Below are 23,836 nucleotides of genomic sequence, written 5' to 3' on the forward strand. Positions count from 1 at the left end.
TTCACCAACTATGGGTGCTTCAATTTTGCAAAAATCTACACAGTATAATAGAATACAAGCATGTTGGTATCCCCAGTTCTGACCCAATATATAAGAGCTCTCTATCTGTTTATATTTGTGATACTCAATAAAAAATACTACTTGTTCCCCTTTTCTATCACTTCTCATCTTAATACCTGTGTGAGACTTTCTGCCGATGTCATATTTCTAGGATGTTTCCTGCTTGGAGTTTGGGATGTTGCAGATCTTGGGGCAGAGAGAAGAGTATCCTCCAATAACTATAGTAAGTATCCAATTGAATACAGTGAGAAACAGGGTAATGCACAGTTAATTATGCACCTACTTCTGTTCTGAGGGTGTAAAATGTTGTGGACATTCCACAATGAGCATGTGGACTGTGTTCCAACTGTATCAAGATGTCACATAGCTTGTAATTTCTCAAACCTTGTGACACTACAGTATATTCAAGTATGTAGCCAGATATGCTTCAGAGTGTGTGAAATTGTATAAAGAATTTATTCCTTAATATATATTAAAATGCTATGATCCTTTTGCAATTCTTGCTAAAATGAAAAGATAAGATTTGGCTTGTGGTAAAAATGGCAAATGTTAAATCTGAGTCTGGGAAAAGTAGATTTACATCGAAGTAGGAAACAAAGAAACATTTGATCAGGTTGAAAAGGTGACTTACTGGATAAAGCTGGATTTTAACGGCTTGGGTGTACAAAGCTGAATCCCATAAACGTGGAGTCATTAAATTGTGATTCAGGATATCGGGCCTGTTCTGGTGGTAACTTCTATTTAAGTCAATAACAATTACCGCCAGATTGCATGAAATATCTCATATCGCTCTTTGATGATTTCCAGTCATAGTGTTTGATACGGCAGCATTTATTGTTGTAAAGCTTTTTATCACTTTGGCCTATGCCATTGTGAATTGTGTATTGTGAATAATGCATGCTTTTGTGAATAATTCATACCTAGAAGCATTACGATGTTTGGGTGATCAAAGTCTGCCATTAGTGCTGCCTCCCTCTGAAAGTCTGCCTGCATATCGGCGGAGGCTTCTTCTTTGAGCATTTTCACTGCCACCATGGTGAATGGATCATATGGAAGCAGCCCCGGAGCCCTGTCAAACAATAAAAAGTCAAGTTAATGTCGTTGCTGATTACTCTACCTTTTAAATACATCTGTCTTCGGATCTTTAAAGGGAAAGGATGGGGAAGTAGTATGGTCTCACCATGCTCTCTCTCTATATGTATATGCACATATCACACGGTGGGATCATCTTGAAAATAATTCATATACCCCTTAAATCTAAACACAACATTCAAATATATTGAAATTAAACAAAATTGACCCAGACAGTTTAATCTCACTTCTCTATGAAAGCCTGTCCTAATCTTCCCACCTTCCTACTGCTGCTTTCACCATTTCACAACAACATTACCACACCTGGCACCCAACTGCAAGACAAACGAAGAACATCACAGATTTTCCCTTTCAGATCAGTTGTTACCAACTTAATTTTAATCTGGACCATCACAATAAAAAAAAATTGTTCGTGAATTTTTCACACAAACAAACAAGATTTACTAAAGGTCTAAAAAAAGAAACGTTTGGCATTATTGGTATGTAATATACCATTTTTTAATATACCTTATAATAATTCTCATTTTTAAAAATCCACCTACAATACGCCTTTTCAGATATTTTTTTTTTCAGAGACAGAACAATCTGAACTCCATTGCAAGATTTGTAAAAATCGAGAGAAAGGCCACAGCTTTAACAGTATGAGGTAAACCAGCTGATGGGCAGCATCGCTCACTCTCTCTCTCTGTCTGCAACGGGTTTCGAGTTCTCAAAAATGTGTCCAGATTGTATTCAATGACGAATTTGAATGAATCTGCTTGAGTTTTTAGTTCTCAGTCCGCAGACACATTTTTTTTTTGGGGGGGAGGGCGGGACCGAATTTGGTCAAAACATTCTGCAGAATTCTGGGATATGGATTTGGACTGTGTCACCCATCTCTAATTGCCAGCAGTAAAGCAGAGACTGTTTTTCTACAATGAGGCTTGTTTAAATGAGCATACAAGAACTGTAGATAATTGGTTTGGTTTGTGCCAAACCAGAACAGTGCATCAAAAACCAATGGCCCAATGTAATCAGAAACTGACATGCAACAGCTGATTTTAGTAAATAAACAACAGTTCCTCTGCGAAGATATTCAAGTTTGATTCAGTGAGCATTGTAACACCTTCTTTTTAACAACTTATTTTTTAGCAACATTATAACTTGCTTGAAGAAACAATCTACTGGCAAAATTGCAACAAGTCACATAAACATGTACATCGCAATGCAATTGTAATTGTGATTGTAGAAAGGAGTACAGGCAGTCCTCGTTTTACAACGCTTCGTTTTACAACGAATGGCTTATCCAAAACTATGCAATGCATACCTATGTTCATTTTTACAACGCCAAAGCGGCTTATCCAACGCTCTTACGACGCTTTGCAACATTGTGTATGTGTATGTGTATGTGTGTATACACACATACACATAAACAACGTTGCAAAGCGTTGTAAGAGCATATTATAGCATATATATAATATTATATTATACTATATAATATTATATTATACTATATAATATATTATTGATTATGTTATATTATATATATAATACAGTATATACACTATATAATTTATGTGTGCTGCATATCTTATTGCCTGCGTAAAATATTTGGTATATTTTAGTGTTAAAAATGCCTTCAGGAACGGAACCTTTCATTTAAACAGTGTTCCTATGGGAAAACGTGTTTCGTTTTACAACGTTTCGCTATCCAACGCCATTTTGAGTAACGCATTGTGTCGGATAACCGAGGACTGCCTGTACTCACTGATTTTCTTGTCCCTGCAAAGTGAGCTGGATTGGCTCGCTCCAGTCTGGATAGAAGCAAGGAGAAAATGGAGGCGAATGGCGGCGCACAGCCAGGAAGAACTCCACGAGGGCAGGCAAGTGTCGTTAGAAAAAATATTATATATTTATTGGCATAATAAATATTTTTTCTAACGACACTTGCATGCCCTCGTGGAGTTCTTCCTGGCTGTGCGCCGCCATTCGCCTCCATTTTCTAAATGAGCATAAAGATGATTAATTAACTGCTCATTACTTATTTTCCTACTATTCATTAAAGTTTGAGAACTGAGATACTCCGTAGTGCGGTGACAATTACCATTTGTAGGTATAAAGCTTTCCTGTTTATTTTCATTGGCATTAAATCAGGGGTGGACAATTTAGCCAGCTAGAATTTTTAAGAGCCAGTGTTTTGTTGAGCTACAGGGGTGATGGTGGTCTCTCCTCATCCCTACTTATGAAGCTCAACTTTGTGTCCTAAAAATCCCCCCCCCCCCCCCCAGTCGGCGGCTCTGTATGTCATAGTGTGTGTTAGTGTGTAACCCTACACTTTTTCATTACCATATAGTAAATTTTTACCCTGTAGGATTGTAGATGATATGTTGGTGGAGGAAAGGATGCAGAAAATGTTGTGTAGATTTTAAAAACTTGGTTACCAGCAGGATACATTGAATGTATTTAGAAATAGAGCTCTATTTAAAGAAATGTCTGTTTTTTTCCAGCCAAAAGTTGATTTACAAAAGAAGCAAGGAACCCAATTGGTATCTACATATTCAGTATAGAGTTCAAATAGAGTTCAACATATCGTAAATAAGTATTGGTACAGTATGTACTTCAGAGTGATGACAGGATTGCTGGACAATTCATTGTTCTACAATTACTGACATATAGAAGAGGGGGGAATATAAAGAATATGATAACTCAAATGGATTTATCCACTTCAGGACAGGACTCATTATGGTTACTGAGACCAGTGTGGACATTGCATTCATTGTAATATCAGGTAACAGATTGTAATATGGACCAAAAAAATCACATCCGTAAAGGGGAAATGTCTATGCTATTAATCAATTCCTTAATTAAGGAACTGATTAATAGCATAGACAAGGGGTGCGCAAACGTCTTTAGCTGCGCCCCTCTGCCCTGGAGCTGCAGCGTTTGCGCCCCTCTCCCAATGACTCGGCGTCAAATGACATCGCGGGTCACGTGACATCACATGACCCCGCGGTGTCATTTGACGCCGCGTTGCCATGGCAATGCGTCGCCGAAGACCCGCAGAGAGCAGGTAAGTGAGTTACAGAGGACTCACGCCTCCCCTGGCATTTAAATTAAGTGCCACGGGGAAGAGCACAGGGCCTCTCTAACTGCCCGCGCCCCCTGCAAATTCTCCTGCACCCCTGGGGGCGTGCCCCCCAATTTGCGCACCGCTGGATAGACATTTCCGATTTGTGAATGTGATTTTTTGTCCTTTTATAGCCATAGTATAATGAATGCAATAAATATGTACACAACATCAATCTAATAATGTGGTGCACATATTTAAATGCCCTCTAGAACCCTATTTAGCCCTGTGTAATTTGGGGGTTACATGTCTTTCTCCTCCTGTGCAATAATCCCTGTTAAGGGCAGGTTTGCCAGGAGTAATCATGGGGTTTTCCCTCACTTCATATGCTGTGTATTATTCAGTGAAGGAAGTGACATCAGGCTCTGTGTCCACTAACAGTGAAACAGGGGTGGTGCCTACTGAAGCTATATAATATACAGCACTTCCTCTATTTAGTGTGTGTGCCTCACCATCTGAGTGAGGTGAGTCTATCCAGCAACCTGTCAGGGCTCTGGCAGTGTTTGTGGCCCTCCTATTAGGGAGCAGTGTGGAAGACTATACCTCTTACTTCATTAGGGAGTAAGGGAAGAGCTAGACCTGCTTTCAGTGCCCTTAACTGGGAGTGTACGGTCAGGGACATCCTTTGTGTTAGCAACCCGAGATGAGCGGCTAGAAGACCGGCCGCTATGATGGGCGGTTGTCCATGCGTGATGACAATAAAGGATGCCAAAGAAAGATATCGCTTCTGTCCTGTGTGTGGAGTCACTTGGGAAGAAGGTGCACATAGAGGTTCTCTTTCAGAGACTCCTCCCTACTACGCTGGGGGTCTGGAAGAGATGGAGGCGCTGTACCATGAGTGAGTATAACTCAGCATTACCTCATAAGCCAGTCCTGATGCCATTCCCCATAATACCATCAAGCGGGAGACTCAGGAGTCCTGTAAGCCAGCAGGTGCACCACACTAGTATGCCATGTAACAGGGGTAAGAGTCCACATAGGGGGGGCAATATGAGATTGGCCCAGGCAAACACCGTTACACCTATATGTGGGAGAAACCACTAGGATATTGGCAAGGAGAATAGGTGAACACAAAAGTTTGATAAGGAATAAGTCACAGATGTCTTCAGTTTCCAGGAACTTTCAGGAACATGTGATCTAAAAAAGTGTCTCAGTTGACGCTTCCCAGTGTTTAAATAGTAATTCCCTGACAAACCCCCAAAAAGGAACCGTCTCTTTGGTCCCAAACAGATGTAGAATCTCAAAAATGTTGGGAGCAATGGATGCAATCAAATATGTGGGAGAGAAGAAACAGGAAGAACCAACAGCGCAATATCATCACATGAACAGAATTAATCTGAAATGTTTACTCACCTGTTGAATGGATTATATAAGCATATCCCATACTGTGGCAAACTGGATCAATCTGTGAACTGCAATCAATCTCGTGGAAAAACAAAGAAAAATACAATAATACTGATAGTATAAATAAACTTTATCTGGACATTAAAAAATGCAAATTTACATAGAAAGATCCTTTACAACATTGCAGAGAAAATCTCCTTAGTAACAATCTTGTCGATCTATTCATCTCCACAGCTTTTCGGCATCTCTCAGCGTCTCTCACCATCAGCACTTCCGGTTTCGGTCGTCCGGGAAACACAGACGCGTCTCCTCCATTCTCCCTGCAGACCAGGAACGAAACAAATTTTGCTGATGCATTCAGCTTCCTCAGGATCTCTGTGTTTCCCAGATGACCGAAACCGGAAGTTCTGAACAAGCGGACATGTGAGACGATTAAAGGCAGTGGAGGCGGTGAGATCGAGAGGAGTCTGTCACTAAGGAGATTTTCTCTGCAATGTTTTAAAGGTTCTTCCTATGTGAGTTCACATTTTTAAATATGTCCAGATAAAGTTTGTTTATACTATCTGTACTATTGCGTTTTTTTGCGAAGGTACCCGGGCGCTATCTCTCTTTTTTTTGTCAGCTTTCCTCCGAGTTCAATTGCAGTTCACAGATTGACCCACAGTTTTCCACCGTATGGAATATGCTTATATAATCCATTAAACATGTGAGTAAACACTTCAGATGAATTCACAGACCACATACTTAGTGTTACGATATTGCGCCATTGATTCTTCCTTTTTTCTTCTCTCCCACATATTGGATTACATCCACTGCTCCCCACATTGTTGAGATTCTACTTTCGGGAACATGGTCATATAGTGAGAAAATTGTGATTTCAGGCAATAGAGCAAGTATTGAAACCTAGACAAGGAGGTGATCGTATAACAGTGTTGAAGAAAAGGGAATTATGTTGAATATATGAACTGGATACCGTGATACCAAGAGGTATGTATGAAGATAACAATTTGTCATGCTTCCTGTGATGTGCAATTGTGTTCTGTGATCCAATTCATAAGAACATTAGGAAACATTTGGTCATATGAGTTGACATTCATTCACATGATATATATATTAATACCCATTTTTAAAGTTTATTATATACTGTAGTGTGCCCTTCAATTATGTAAAGATGGGAAGTTCAAAACAAGCTAGGAATTAATGCTAGAAAATTATCTAAGGCTTAGGATTTGAGAGTCTGTTATTGTTCAGCATAAAGGAAGAAAGGAGGTAGACCTCAGAAGAAGCCTTTATGGCAAAATGAACACCAGGGTCTCCTTTCTTCCTTCTTGCTGAGCAGTAACAGATGGATCACTCACTTATGATGGGATAAGTAACTTTCCTATGTGACCGCTAAGCCTTTGGGATTTTGAATTAGAGTACTCTGTTGGGATTAGTCACTCTGCCATTAGACCGCTAAGAATTATGGCACTCTGCACTCATGTTCTATGCGGTAACCCTTTATAGGGTTTACTGAGCTTGTAGTGCAGCTGTCCCTCTCGCCCCCCCTCCTCCTCTTGATGTCTCAGCTTGTTCCATTATGCACGCTTATGTAGCGCGATTCATATTTGCACTTTATCTGTGTTTTCTATACTTGAGGATACTTTATTATTATTATGTAAGTTGGTTTATGTAGGATGTATATTTATTATGTCATGTACTCTACTCTATTCTCCTTTCTGACCAGCTGGTCAAGGTATTTATTTCCTCTTACTATTCGATGAATTGTTTGATAGTGGAGATTAGCACTCCACCCTTACCGAATATACTAGAAAGTCTGTGTTACTTATTGTCTATTAAGTGTGTAGGTGTGAACTGTGTGCTCCCCCTTTTTTAGTTCCTTTAATCTGTAAGTGTGTATAAAAATTGAATTATTTTTGGTATGCCAGAGTGCTCTTTGCGGGTCTTTTCTGTGTGAATATATGTTTCAAACCGGAGCACCACCACTAACATTATTATAATAAGCTTAAATAGTGGCTTTTTTGGCACCTGTTTATGTAGTTAGATTAGAGCGGGTAATCCCCCTTTTTTGTGTTGTAGATATTTGTAACAGTTGCGATTACATGAAGCAAATGATCCAAAGAATATGACAGGGTGGTCTATGTTATAAACTGTGATATCTGTTTCTCATGCAAAAGTAGAAGTTATGTTGTCGTATTTCATATCCAGACGTGCATATTAAGAATACAGACGTAACAGTGAAGATGCCATTTGTCTAAATATTATAGAATTAAGTTAGGAAGTCTTTTATATATTCAGGCAGAGATTTAAAGGTCTTTTTTTTCCAATTAAGGGCTCGAGACTTTTCTGGGGGGGTGCAGCGTTTACACAGGCCCCGCGCTGAGAGCGCGAGGCCTCTGTAAACTTAATTACCAGGCTCTGGTTACAGGTCTCTATGACAACACGGCATCAAATGATGCCCATTGCCATGATGTCAAATGACACTGTGGGTCACGTGAAGTCACATGACCCCGCGGCGTCATTTGACGCACCATTAGACGCGAGGGGGGGGGGCGACCAAGGATGGAGCAGGTAGGGGGGGTACAGGTGAGGGGAGTTTGCGCACCGCTGGTTTAGAATATAAATCAGGCATTTGAGACAGGAAAATTAGCATCCTACAAGAGGAGTGTCTGATGTATTGTATTGTATTGTAAAGTATGTCTTTATTTGTATAGCACCATTGATGTACATAGCGCTTCACAGTAGTAATACACGTGGTAATCATATAAATAACAAATAATAAACAGATATAAATAACAGGTCATGGGAATAAGTGCTTCAGACAAACGTAACATTTAGGAAGAGGAGTCCCTGCTCCGAGGAGCTTACAATCTAATTGGTATGTAGGAGGAACGTACAGAAACAGTAGGAGGGCATTTGTATGTATCGTGTCTAGTAATATCTACGGTGCTACTCATATGCTTCTTTAAGCAAGTGATGTCAACAAGATATGTTAATTCTCAAATTCCAATGACCTCTTTGGAGCAAGTACAGTAGCTACTGTCATGTGGTGACATATATATAGGGATTTCTGTTTATTTTATTCTATTATTTTAAGAAACTGTCTGCATTTTATACTGTATGTTCTTGTAATAATCTTTTTCTGTAAACTAAGTACTGTACTACTTTTGTATATAACATCTACACTTTAATAAATATATCTTTGGGCTCTGATTGAACTTGCACGTTTTGTAAGGATCATTTCCGTTTTCGGAAACATTTTGCTACAATAGATTTTTGTGTGCCAAATACATTTTTTTAGTAAGCATAGACCAAAGACTGCAAATTAACATTTGATCATTATGTGGCGGTGGCAGCGAAGTAGAGATATATATTGTGATGCATTGAGGATAGATATTATTCATTTGCGGTAGCTTGCATAGGTGAAAAGTGGACCAGCTAGGTAGCTGTATGTGGAACCTTTGTCACACATACAAGTCACTTGCTCACAGGTGTGCCTTACGGGACAAATACAAAGTAAATATATATATACTGTGGCAGATTGACATTAGATATTATTCATTTGAGGTACCTTGCATAGGTGAAAAGTGGAGCAGCTAGCTAGCTGTATGTATTAACCATTGTCACATATACAAGTGACATGTTCACAGGTGTGGCATTCGTGACATTTTTACACTGCTTTTTCTTTGTAAGACCTACTGGAAGAGTAAAGCACCTCTATAAAGAAGGTGCATAAGCCTGTAACGAAGGCAGAGATATGTCAGTGCTGACCAGGAATTAAGCCCAGATGATGGAAATTGTTCGGATATTCATTTATATATCATTCAGGCAGATAAATTAACAAATTCTTCTTAGTAAGGGATCATATATTTTGGATGCTTCCAGAAACTAATAAGAACTCTTTAGGTACATGTAGGGAATAAATATTGCAAACTACTGTAAGAGGAAATCAGTAGGGATTTTAGCTCAGATGCTAATGCCATTACAGACATGCTTATGAAACATTGGTCATTTTTTGTTCCATCAATGCAGATCTTCCCAAGATTATTAAAGATGTCACCAAGTTATGTTCAACTGGAAATGTTAAATGAAAGGTTAAAATGATCAGGAATACAATATGTGGGTTGTTGCAATGGGGAGGGCAGAAGCGAATGCTGTAATTTTATAAACAAAGTAAAAAAAAAATCTCAGCACTGAAAATGGAAAAAGTTTGTCTGTTTTTCAAATTTTCAATTGTAATATAAAATATTTAATTTTATCTTCTTACTTGTGCCGTAGGTGTGGCCTACAATATGTAGGAAGAACAATTAGAACTCTCAAACAAAGAATACTTTAACCTGTCTTTAATTGATAGTGGGGATATAATTTACCAAACTTTATACAGTAGATACAAAACGGAAGTAAGTGATTAGAAAAACAGGGCCCTCATGTGAGTTATTTTATTGCTAAGCAACCATCTTCCTGTGTAAACAGAGAAAATGCGTTTGCTACAGTGAACAGTCAAGTGAATGCGAAAAGAAGTAACGGTGGTTTCAAAACTTAGTATCCAGAAACTTAGTTTCTCTGAGCAATTGTGGCCGCAGATGTAACTATTCCAATTATGGTATTGTATATAAATGTTAAACATCTATTATTGATACATAATTAGCATCATACTGTAGTTATTTGTTTTGACCACCATAAATGCAATAAAATCATCACATCATACACTCATAAGAAGTAGCCCTGCTTGAACTCCTTGTTAAGCCCCTTAGGTGAAATAGTTTCAAGATTATAGATAATTTTAGTTTCTAGTCGTAACAATATTTTGTCCCTCTGGGATCTAGGTATTGTATATGGGCAATTGGACCCTAACACATACAGGCATACCCCGCATTAAAGTACACAATGGGACCGGAGCTTGTATGTAAAGCGAAAATGTACTTAAAGTGAAGCACTACTTTTTCCCACTTATCGATGCATGTACTGTACTGCAATCGTCATATACGTGCATAACTGATGTAAATAACGCATTTGTAACAGGCTCCACAGTCTCCCTGCTTACGCACAGCTTCGGAACAGGTAGGGAGCCGGTATTGCTGTTCAGGATGTGCTGACAGGCGCATGCGCGAGCTGCCGTTTGCCTATTGGACGATATGTACTTACTTGCGAGTGTACTTATAGTGAGTGTCCTTAAACCGGGGTATGCCTGTAGTCAACAGGCCATGTCCTTATGCTTGAAAATGTTGTGCCATTTTTGAAGAGTCCGTTCCCTATTATCCAGGGTGCTATTCAGTACCTTCCCAATAGCTGAACGATATACAGGTAAATTAATTCACTCCTTAAACATCCTTGTGGTTTTACTGATGTAGTACAATCTGCAATGGCACTTACTCTAATAGACCACATAATATGTCTCAAAGTATATACAGGCATACCCCGGTTTAAGGACACTCACTTTAAGTACACTCGCGAGTAAGGACATATCGCCCAATAGGCAAACGGCAGCTCACGCATGCGCTTGTCAGCACTTCCTGAACAGCAATACCGAATTCCTACCTGTAACGAAGCTGTGCGCAAGCGGGGAGACTATAGAGCCTGTTACAAATGTGTCATTTACATCAGTTATGCACGTATATAACGATTGCAGTACAGTACATGCATCGATACGTGGGGAAAAGGGTAGTGCTTCACTTTAAGTACATTTTCGCTTTACATACATGCTCCGGTCCCATTGCGTACGTTAATGCGGGGTATGCCTGTACATTTGTGTTTGGTGAGTTTTTTTAGAATGTGAACGTTCTCTGTTTGAGCTCCTGTTGGTCATACCTAAGTTGCTGACAGCTTTCACATGTGATGTATTAAGACAGGGGGTATTAAGATGGGGGTATTAAAATGGGTGTTTGTAGGTGTATATCCTTTGAGAAAGTGCCATTTTTGGTACAAAGAGCATCAAGATAAGTAGGGCTTTTGAAAAAGGTCAGGTGTATACATTTGTTTTATGGTGCTTATTTATTTTTTCCCAAAAATTTTTTTAAAGAAGAATTACAGAATAAAACACATTTATTTTTTATACATTGGATGCATTGCACTGGGTTGTGCAACACTGATGTGTTTCCGGTTCCATTTTGCTTTGTACTTGTAAGGAACACATCCCCCGCAGGTTGTTCCCTCCTTACCTACTGCAGCACACCTCCCCGCTCTGGTTACAGAGCATGCGCGCACCCGCAACTCTTCACGCTGTATCACGGAGCTTGGCTCCGCCCCCCCCGGTCGCATCGCGCACCTCTCACGCGCGGCGCGCGCACGTGACGGCATGCACCGCTACCCAGCTGTGTGCAAGTGCCAGTATTGCCTCCTTGTCTCTGGCAGCCTATCCTCGTCTCCGCAGAGGCCGTGCCTCCACTCTGCCTCCCTTGCAACTGGTTCCTGTTTCCTATTTAAAACCTGCCTGCTCATTCTCTCATCGCTGAGCATAATCCTGTGAAAACTTGTGTTCCTGAGAATGCTGTGCCTTGCCTTGTACCTTGTTCCTGTGTTTCTCTGCTGCTTCCCTTGTGTTCCGACCCGGTTTGACTTTAGGACCCTCTCTGAATAACGACCCCGGCTTGACAATTGGACCCTCTCTAGATAAAGACCCCGGCTTGCATCTGACTACCCGCACCTCTCCATCCCTGACCACAGCTATCGGATATACTACCACTCTCCCGGCTCCAACCCCTGATCATGGCACAAAGGACATGGACCATCCCTCCGGCTCCGCCCCTGGACTTCCGCAAGTATCACAACTAACCAGATCTCTGCTACCCAGACCCGGCTATGCTGACTATCCACTCTCTTTAATCATCATTCTTTGAATCCTCAATATTTTGTGGTTGACCTAACACGGCTATCGGGTGTAGAAATGGATGAATGCACCAACATTAATTTCCTGGATTTTCGCTGATATCCTCAAAATTCTTTTTGTGGTGTAAAATCTGCAAATGGATTTTGGTAGTTTCAATCTGTGTGGATTCATCAAAATCCACCATTGGATACAACACGTGGACGGATTTGTAGAATCTAATCGGTGGACTCAGCAATCCATGGATTGGATTTTACAAATCCGCCGACGGGTTGCGGAATCCGCAGCATGTATTGGTAATAATAATAAAAAATGTGCAAACCGCGAATCGCCCTTTTTGACATTGATCCGCTGAAATCCGTGGACCAAAGGAACCTGCCGATACGGTGTGGATCTAAATTCGCCCCAAAAATTGCCCATCTCTAATCAGGGGTCTAATCTGTTTCTATTTCCACCATCTGGCCATGAATATTTTGATTAAATCTTCACAGGCAAACAATATTCCTAAAAGCACCTTCTCAACCTGTGCATTCCTGATTTCCGCATCAATTGTTGATTTAGAGGCATAATCCATGGGTTGCCAACAATCGTGGTGCTTTTGGAGAATTACTGCACATGGCCCAATTATAATGCATTTTTTTGAACTGTTAATACTGTAGGCATTTGGTGCATGAAGGTAGTTTTCTATGCCCAGTAACCACGGAACAAACTTCTTTGACTGCGCACGAGGCATCTTTTACTTTGACAGGTTTTATACCTTCATAGAAAGCAATGTCACTAAATGAATATTCAATCTTTATACCAACAGAATGCATTTTTCCTTATTTAATTTCAAATTTGCAGCTCTAGTTTCTGTCAAGATTTTTCAAAGCCAACAATCATCTTATTCTTACGTTGAACCCTAAATAACTATGTTGTCCATTGAGGTGTTGGAGAAGAAGCAAGGAGCCAGGCACACCAAGATAAAGTGCAATTAAAAAACTTTATTGCATATCAATAGCATCATTGGTGCAGCGAACATTTTGGTATTTTGGGACCATTGTCAGGACAAAAAGAAGGGGTAAGCAGTAACCCACCTCCATATATAATAATACTACTAATAATAATAACTTTATTTATGTAGTGCTTTTCTCCCAATGGGGCAAAACGTACTTGAGTTTCAAAAAGGAAAAAAGAAGAACGTTTAAGGTATTATCACCAATAATCATGTCTGATGCAATCTACCTATAAATGTAACAACATTATTTTATCTACTAATAATGCAGAACATCACATTATTATGCAGATTATCATAGGATTCCATGGCAGTATACCACAGAATATCTGACCACTACACAACAGTGGGAGCAATAACTACTGCTATGTATGTAGGTAACCAAAGTAACTGATATATTTGTGGTAAATAAACTGGCTTCAGATAAACATTAACATGCAGCACATGATTACTCCTCCCGCCTCACTGCTAGGTATCTCCTCTAAGGGGCTGATACTCAAAGCTCCGTTAAAAGTTGCCTACTAACGTGATGTTACCTAATAAGGTAGTCCTGGGGGGTCTAGAATGCCATAGCGGCTGTACCGCTACGTCATACAATGGGTAGTAGGGTAGTTTGGGTCTTTGTATTAACCCATGCATACACAGGTCATGGCTAAATTATTTGTCCTAGACCAAGGTATTCACTTTGGCTTCCTATATTATTATGGCAATATAAGGAGCCAAAGTAGGCCAATTCAGAACCACAAACAAGGCCAAATAATTTTCAGTTACCTGGTAACGCCAGGAACAGCCACAACCTAAAAACATACAGTAGACACTAATTCCCAAGTTAACTTAGCGGACTGCTGAAGATATGCGTTGAAGTTGTCCACACCTCTTTTGCATATCGTTAGCACAAAGATACGTTAAAGTTAACATTGATTACATTTTTGAAGAATATGTATTGTTGACTCCCCCCAGAGGGGTCGCCACTTGGGCACCGTTGAAACATCTATGGTTTCCAATGCATTGAGGAACCATTTTTTTGAGCACAGATGGTGGAACATCTAATTTGGGACTGCTATAAAATCCTACATGGTACAGAGGTATAGCACTTTTTGACAAAGCGCAGTGTTGCGCGAAATGCGTTAAGAGACTGTCCCACTACTTCTTATTGGTATGTTGCTGGTGACCTAATACATTTTTAATCTACGATTCAGCCTCCATCATTTTTTTGAGCAGTGCTCTTCCTTATTCTTCCCACATGAGAAGCACTTCCGGTTTCCGACTTCAACGAAAGCTGGAAGCATGCAACCCATGGGACACGTGGACACATGGATTGGAGGGTCATGAGTAATATCTTTGTGTGATTTATCACACTATACTCTTAAGATCCGCTTTTGTGATATTTGCATGTATTTAGTCTAACTTCAATACTTTATACCACAAGCAGTGAGGGGGTCTGGAGTTACCACCTTGTGGCATCACAGACATCCCCTCCGGGTATTTTCTGGAGTATAAATCTGACTATTTTCTGATTATAATCATGGCTTTAACAAGCAGACTTCATTGATGTGTCCTGGACATTTACCTAAACTGAGGGCCTCATGCAGTAAGCAGTGATAAGCCACTTATCGCCAGCTTGTCGCCAAAAAAGCCTACTGCGTGCAATCCAGTAAGCCCCGATAAGCTGGCGATAAGAGCAAAAATCGGCGTTTTTTTGCCAAAAAATAAAAATCGGCAGACGCATGCTGATAAGCCACTTTTCGGCACTGATCGCCAGTTTTTCAAACATGGTCATTTCTATAAGCCCCGGTCAGCTTATCACAGCTGATCGCCACTTTAGAATTGCAATTCCTTCTCTAAATCGTCCCGCCACAAAAAGTTGGCAAGAAGATGGGGAGAAGCTGCGGATGAGCGGCGAGAGGGGACTTAGAAAAAAAATGCATGTTTCCTGCATCGGATTGATGCCGGGGGTCTCCAGAGTTGATATCCATTAAAATCAGCACCAGAGACCCCCAGCATGAATCCCATGCATTAAAAATGCATTTACAGACAACTTCAGCGGCTAACCACTAACATCCTTGGGGCTAATATCCCCTTCACCCACCCCCGATACCCATAATACAAAAAAACACACACACACAACAACCCCACTACCCACCTCCTAGTCCCACAATAAACCATTACAATATCTAATAAACACCAATACACAACCCACTCTGTGACCCCACATACTGTAAAACCATGATTTATTTTTTTACACACACAATTAATACCCCAGGCCGGCGGATGTCCCCAGGGGGTACCCACGGGTGTCTGGGGGCCTTCGGGTGGTGCCTCCTAGGCTCCATATGTCCCCACAGGCCCCAATGGGGTCCACGGGTGGTCCCTGAGAGTCTGGGGTTCCCAGGGTCGTCCCCACGGGTATCTGGTTGAATTAATTCCTTGTTTAGCTGAGTTGTTTTATTGATTAATTGCTTTGTTGGTTAATGGTTGAATTAATTCCCTGTTGTGTTTGTCAGTGCTTGTATTAATTGCATTTGCTGGTTAGTGTTTTAATTGATTGAATTGGGGTGTTTAGGTGTTTTGGATGTTTTATTATTGTGTCTTTTGTGCATTCATGAATTGTGATTAGGTGCCCATTGAGTGTTATAGTGGCTTATCAGGCCTATATTATATTATATGAGACTCCTGACGAAGCTTGGATACAAGCGAAACGCGTTGAGTGAACAGCAGCAGCATTGGTGTGTCCCCAGAACCCCCCCCAGAATCGTGGATATCATCTTTTTCGATCGATCGAAAACCGGAAGTGACGCGATGGCCCAAACCGGAAGTGACGCGACGCGATTTCGAGAGTGGGGCTGATGGTGACCCAGAAGCTGCGCATCTATAATTTTATGTGTTTATGCACATTGTGCCAAATGTGAGTGCAATATTCATTGCTATATAAATGTATTTTATGGTGAACATGCAATGTTGCACTAAGAGTGTCATCTTTTTCATTGAGGGCCTGTCCTGTTGAAACCTGGCACCTCTCATCTAGCAAGTCTTCCATATTTATATTGCTGGTATTATTTTGGAAAATTGTGAGTCCACATTTTGCTGTTTTTTCAATTGTTTTTTTGTTGTTGAACATATCACACTATATATATTTTTTCCACATACGGTGACACCTGCGCTTCCCACAAGCCATCTATATTATATGGGTATGATGTACCACTATGACACTCAATGGGTACAGGGTGGGTATAGTGGGTCTGGGGTGGTTGGTTAGGCCTCCCGGGTGGGTAGTGGGGCAGGGTGGGTTAACCCCTTTATTACTATAGCGTTTATAAACCGCTAAGGTGATTAAGGGGCTAGGGGACATTAGAATGTATTCTGCTTTGGTTTTTTTCTGGCTACAGAGGACATGGACCTGCAGTAAGCTGACGAGGATGCCCTTCATATTGCCAGGGGTAAGTAGAACGGTTTTATTTACTTTATGTATGCTTGCTAATGTTGTATTTAATAATGGGTAAATCATCTATTATCCATATCTGGATAACAGTTATTTTGCCCATTACTGTACTGTATGTGTTTGGTGGGGAGGTGTATTGATTGAAATGTAGGACATGTTTAATTTTTTACATACAGGAATGGTACCTCAGGCCTGCGGGGACCCACGGGGTACCCCCCGGGTTCACTGTGGGGCCTGCAAACACCCGTAGGGACCACTGGGGACCCCCGCCGGCCTGGAGTATTAATTGTGTGTGTAAAAAAATAAATAATGGTTTTATGGGTGGGCACAGGGGATGGGTTGTGTATTGGTGCTTACTAAATCTTTAACATTTACATTTTATGACCAGTGTAGATGAGCAGGGGGTCTCTGAAGCAGAATCCCATTGATTTCAGGTCCGGGGACCGCCTACTTTCCGAGATACAGGTCCCATTATGGGGTGCCGGCATCTCAATGCATAGTAGATACCGGCACCCCATAACGGGGCCTGTATCTCGGGAAGTAGTGGGTCCCCGGATATGAAATCAATGCCGTTCTGCTTCGGAGACCCCCTGCACAATATACAAGTAATAACATTTAAATGTTAAAATCTTTTTATTTCCGGAGAGATTTTTCGCAGAGAGAGGCGGATCTCTCGGCAGCAGATACAAGTCGCCAGGTGAGCCCTTTTCGGAGGGCAGGTCCTGTCGCCGCCGGCAACTTGCCATGTTTGGAAATGTTGCTTTCACTGGTATTCTGGCCTTCCTGCATCCCGTGAGAGTAACTCGGCAAAAACATGACGAGTTCAAAACCCTGCCGATAATTTCTTTCGGACTTTACTGCATGAGGCCCTTAGTTCTAAACTTAGTTCTAAACTTTCATATGGTCCATGCATAGAATTATAATTATACAATTATACAAATACAATTGCAATCCTAAGGGAAGAAACGCGTAGAGTGAAGGTGATTCACAGCCAGCCCTCCAAACCGGAACTCCCGAAGTCTCACTGACGTCACATCCGCCCTGCCGGAACGCAGGAGTGAGACGCACGCCGAGAAGAGGGAAGGAAAAACTGCACCAAGATACCGGAGGCGAGATGCATTGCGTATCTAAATGCTTTTAAATAGCATACATCATGTGAGTGTAATGTTATATTTTTAACCACTTGAATACAGTTTTTAAACAGATCGCGCTATGTTGGCTTTTCTGTGTTTAACCATTTAAGGAATATATTCCCACACCGAGGTTCCAGCCAGCTTATCATCACTGCAGACATATACCCAAAGATACCTTTACGTACACAGTATCATCCTCACACTTGTGAGTATAAATAACAGCACTTAAAGAAGAATACGTATTTATTTGTCACAATACTGCACCATCAGTTTTATTTTTTATATCTCCACATGTTTGCGCTTCCCTTTGATCACCACGTCGCCATAGAATTATACAATATCTGGACCAAGATTACACACACTGAGCATTGATTTGGAACTATTGCTCCTCTTTTTTCTTATATTATTTATATACAGTGAAATCATTGAAAACAATACTCTGCTTGAAATTGTTTGCCCAATACATTCAATATTAAATTATATTCGGCCAAAATATAGTACACATGAAAAACAATGTTTCTAATGCTCTCTAAACTATCATTTCATCTATGTATAACTCTCTTGAACCATTAAATCATTAAAGTTCTCAACCCATAACACATCTCCAGGACCAATATGACTTTAAATATGTTACATTAAACAAAAGATCTATAGTATAAACTGTACTTACTAAATTGTCTAATCAATGTATACAGTATACTGGCCAACTCTCCCTTATTATGAGGGAGACTCCCTCATAATTTGTGGAAATGAATCACTGAAATTCCTCCCAGAAAAAAAATTGGCAAACCGATGCAAATCGATACATTTTGCTCTCAATTCTCCCTGAATTTTCTTTTCACAGGTTTACCAATATTCTAGAATACCTACAATAACTATTATCAATCCAATCCAAGTGTTTTCTAAAATGCTTAGTATTACCTTGTGCTACAAATTTGTATATATAATAAATTAGGGGTGCCCTTGGTATATGGAAGCGGATCAATTACATGTACTGCAATATTGTATTACCTCAATAAAGCTGCAGATTTATGCTCATTGATAGTCAGTTGTGGAGTAAAACATGGGTCAAAATCTGCTGCCCTTTCCACTACTTTAAGATAAAAGTAGCAATAGGAAGGGTATTAAATAATGTATATTGGCCTACAAATGAGTGTGGAGGGGTGAAACGCCTTCTGGCATATAGCCCAGCAATGTAATGTCATGAAATGCCATGTTGAAAATCAGGATGAACTTTTGCAAACGATCAAAGGGACATATTCTCATATTGAATTTTGAAGGCAGAAGACAGAGGAAGGCGACATTTTAACTTATCTTAGTAGACTTCTTAAATGTCACTAGAGTTGAATAGTTTTTACCCATATGAAACCAGCTGTACTTGTTCCCAACTGCAAATAATAATAATTGTTTGCTCTTTATAGCACTGCTAGTTTCCCATTGCACTATACAGAGACCTTACAATCTATGTTTTTTGTGCCTGAGGCACAGGGAGATAAAGTGACTTGCCCAAAGTCAAAAGGAGCTGACTCTGGGGATTGAACCAGGTTCGCCAGCTTCAAACTCAGTGCCAGTCAGTGCCTTTACTCACTGAGCCGCTGTTTCTCCAGTTTTGGCTCAATGGAGTTAATCCATTACAGAGAAATGAGAATCGTAACAATCCTCCCAAGAGAGAGAAAGTGACTGGATGGGGGGATGTCAAGCAGAATCATAGTTCTTTAATTAAAGAGAAAAGTGATAGAGTGAGTCAGTGTACATCTACTTTGTGATTTTTGGCAAATAAATGATTCTCCCTGTACCCCAGATCAATCACCTATGATGGATAATTAAAGCATTGTTCACTTTTAGTTTCATCCCTTTGATTGCTGTCAGGAGTACCAGTAATATGCTGCAAGGTTTGCACATTAGAGATGACTTACAATCTAGTATCCCAAAGCTCTTTGAATTTACAGTAAAGGCATCACATAAATACAATGTTGCATGCTGCTACTTTAAGAAAATAATAGGGCAGATGAGCTCATTTGTTTTGTGTGATATATGGAAATGAGTTAACTGAAAGCACTCCTGCACCTGTCCAGGGGCCATTGCCATTACGGAATAGATTTACGGTAACCAGTTGCCAATTCATGCTTAGTCATCCAGTTAAGATCACAAAACTACAGATTGTAAAGAAAAAGGCACAACAATAGAAACATTTAGGAATGTTTTTTTAAAATGGGCATTCCTTTTATTGCCATAAACAGATTACTAGACGACAGAGCCATAGAAACACTGTCCTATACAGATCACTGTTGCAATCACTTGAGCTTTGAGAAGGTCTAGGTTCACTTCTCTAAAGGATTCTCACATTTTGGAAGGCATTGTGTGCAGACGTAATCTTTAAAGTGATGGTTAATTTGGGGATATCAACCTTAAAAACCCAGAGTCCCTTTCATTTGAAGTTTATTAGAGCAGGGGTGATCAATTCGAGTCCAGCCAACAGGTCAGGTTTTCTGGATATCCCAGCTTCAGCCCAGGTGACTCAATCAGAGGCTCAGTTAAAGACTGAGCCTCTGATTGAGCTATCTGCGCAGATGCAGGGACTGATTGAGCCACCTGTGCTGAAGCAGATATATCCTGAAAACCTGACATGTTGAGGGGGGGCTTCAGGACTGGAGCACCCCTGTTAACTGTTTAGAGCACTGATGCTAAAAATCAGTGCAACTACCCAGAGATCAGTGAAACACTAAAAAAATCAATAACAATTGGCAGATATTTGATTGCTGATTCAAAGGGTCCAAAAATGCACACTTCCCTGTTATATTGAAGTGAATAGGTGTGAATACATGATAACTGCTTCAGAATTGTTTTTGTGAAATTAGGGCTTCTTTGCAACATATTTGTCAGCAGTCTCAAAGTTCCAGAATTCTCAGTGTATTGAGAACTGTATTTTGCATTCTGCTCCTTCATTAGTATTATAAGACAGGCAAACAACTCTTCTGGTTTCCAGAGTATAGTAAAAGTTCCTCATTACTATCCCTTACAATTAAAACAGCTGCAAAAGTAAAATAACATTGGAACTCCAAGTGCTCTTAAAAGTAAGTATTCAGTACTCTTGGCAATACCATGGATGTCCTTTTAGTAAACTCCCAAAGCCAATAACTAAGTAGTGCTACAGCATAAAAATTAAAAACAGATGAGAATCCTAAACATTGGAAAAAAGGCGGTACACAGAAGCAATAATTGTGGGGCCCAGCCTATCAAAAATAAGCTAAAAACACTTTATTGAATTGGGTGGCATCAAGAATGGTGGTAACAGGTAACTCTGATGCGTTTCGTGCACCACAGCACTTTGTCAAAGAGTGTACGGTTTCTCGTGGTCTCTCCTGCTTTGTAGGCAACCAAAACCGGAAGAAATTTAGAACCGGAAGTAACGCGGCATGCGCGGAATGATGCGAACAGTGTGGTCTGACCAGAAAGCCATGCTGAAGACAATCAGCCAAGCGCGCACAGCGACACCCCCATTTACTCCATTATATATGATCTTGGACCAAGATGAACTGTTACCATTGCTCTAGGGGTATTAACCTATTAGTGGTGAGGAGAACCAGTCAGACCAGTCTTACAGACTCTATTACCCACTGTGTCCCACTTACAATAGGTATCCTCACATCTGAGCTATAGATTTATACATATATGAGCTATCTGCTCGCTTACAAGATCATTCCTCAAAAGACTAATATTTCTAAAAGCATTATTTTCTTGTCTTGAATCATCTTAATACATACTTCAGCACTTACTCTGTAGCACCGGTCTCTTTCCATAAAAGATAAATACATTTATACCAAAATTTGTAAGCGGATCACTGGAAAGCATAAAGGGGCAGATAATTGATTAAGCGCCAGTGCAGGTTAGGGCACTTGATTCAGTGTTCGCTCTGATTCAAATCAATGGGAGTTAATGCTGGATTGGATGCCCTAGCCTGTATTGTCATTTGATTAATCTGCCCCCGAGCTGCATATTTACTAAGAGGTGCTAATTTAAGACACCTAACAGCCCTGGAAGACACTTTCAGCCCATTAAAGGGAATGGACCATAAGGTGTCTTGGGGCAAAGCACTGCTAAGTAATATAGGCCAACATGCTTAAATCAACAAAATATGCCCCTTATGTTTTGTTCGAATCGAAGACTAAGGCTCTACATTATTTTGTTTTTTAACTTGTACATTTCCTACTGAAATATATTTATATATATATATATATATATATATATATATATATATATATATATATATATATATATATATATATGAACAACAAGAAAAGAAAGCGCCCGATCCTAGTGCAACATGAAAAAATACACTTTAATGCACTTCAATTAAAAAAGGTAGGTCCAACAAATTTAAACTCACAAACGAATAAAAGGTAAAAGCATGTAATGAGGATACTCATTCGCCACCGCACAATGATGTCGCTCCGTTTGCACGCCACTCTCTCCTTCTGTGAAGTCCCAGCTTCTCCGAGCCGCCGTCACATTCTGATGACCGAAACGTTGGATGCAGTGCCTATGTATTTATTCTGAATACATCAACTTTGGATTACCCTGACTGTGTGCTGTCTCGTTTTTCCTGGATCTCCATCTGGTAAAATCTCTCTGTGTATGTGCATATATGTGATAAGCATCAGTGAATAATCTGTTTTCAGTGTGCCAACTGCTTTTCATTATATATATATATATATATATATATATATATATATATATATAATATATATATATATATATATATATATAGATAGTGAAGATTACCAAGGTGCAAAAAAATAGGGGGAAGGGGGGGGGGTAGAGAACATAGAGTAGTATGTCTATAATTTGCCCCTGGTAGAGGCTAATTAACACACACATTTATAATATTAATAAACAATATTATACTATGTGTGTTTTACACTGTTATCTCCCCTACATGGTGTTTCCCTGAGACGGAGAACAAGTGCTCTCAGAACACAACAGGGATCCTGTAGCAAGAGCCAACTTGGAAAAGGAATTCTCGGTTCCAGCCCACTTCAATAACAACATTGTTCCTGATCCAGCACTCCTAGATAAAGGCTCTATTTCTCCAATCAATTGTGAGTGCATTAATTACTCTCTACCAGAGGAAAATTACGTATATACAGTACTACTCTATGTTCTCTCTCCCCCCTCCCCCTCTGTTCAAATCCACTCGGCACCTGTGGGGTCGAGGAGCTAATTGGCTATGTTGATTAGGGAAAGCATAGTCACTGGTTAGCACCTCCCTTTATTGATTGCGTATACTACAGTTTTTAATATATTGTGTTTTATTTGTCCTGCAAAAGGGACTTCTACCAGTTTTGTAATTTTTTGCTATACTAGGAAAATAATGAAAACAACAAATGCATATCATGCTATCTTTTATTCTATGCACTGTGATGCTGTATTCTGTGATACTGTACTCTCGCAATGGATTTTCGAAAAGGTGAAAATCCTGGCTACAACATACAAATAGTAACGCAAATTACTGTGATTGGCATAGTTTTTTTTTAACTCAATCCAGTGTTAACTCTAGAGATGGGTGAAACTTTGAAAATCTGTTTCCTGGAATTTCCCGAGCTTTCCATTTAAAATCTGTTCCGCTGTGTAAAATCTGTCAATGAATGGTTCCAGTCTAAATCCGTGCAGATTAATCCAAAACCGCCATTTGATACAATCTGCATGGATTTTTACAAAGTAGCCAACGGATTACGTAATCCGTGGATTGGATTTTCAGTGCTAAAAAAATTAATCGAGACGAATCACCCTTTTTTAGACTGATTCACGGAAATCCGCAAACTGAAAGAACCGCAGATCCAAATCT

The 23,836-nt window shown here is 40.0% G+C and overlaps 1 protein-coding gene across 1 annotated transcript in view; it reads right to left on the reverse strand.

The window, feature by feature from the left end:
* The window catches only part of MUSK (muscle associated receptor tyrosine kinase), a 238,647-nt gene that overhangs the window by 26,912 nt on the left and 187,899 nt on the right, over positions 1-23,836 (reverse strand). Inside the window, exon 16 of the mRNA XM_075595218.1 lies at positions 981-1,129. Coding sequence (XP_075451333.1) covers positions 981-1,129 — 149 coding nt within the window. The remainder of the gene's footprint in view (positions 1-980; positions 1,130-23,836) is intronic.

Source organism: Ascaphus truei, chromosome 1, assembly GCF_040206685.1.
Source record: "Ascaphus truei isolate aAscTru1 chromosome 1, aAscTru1.hap1, whole genome shotgun sequence".
Taxonomy (NCBI): Eukaryota; Metazoa; Chordata; class Amphibia; order Anura; family Ascaphidae; genus Ascaphus; species Ascaphus truei.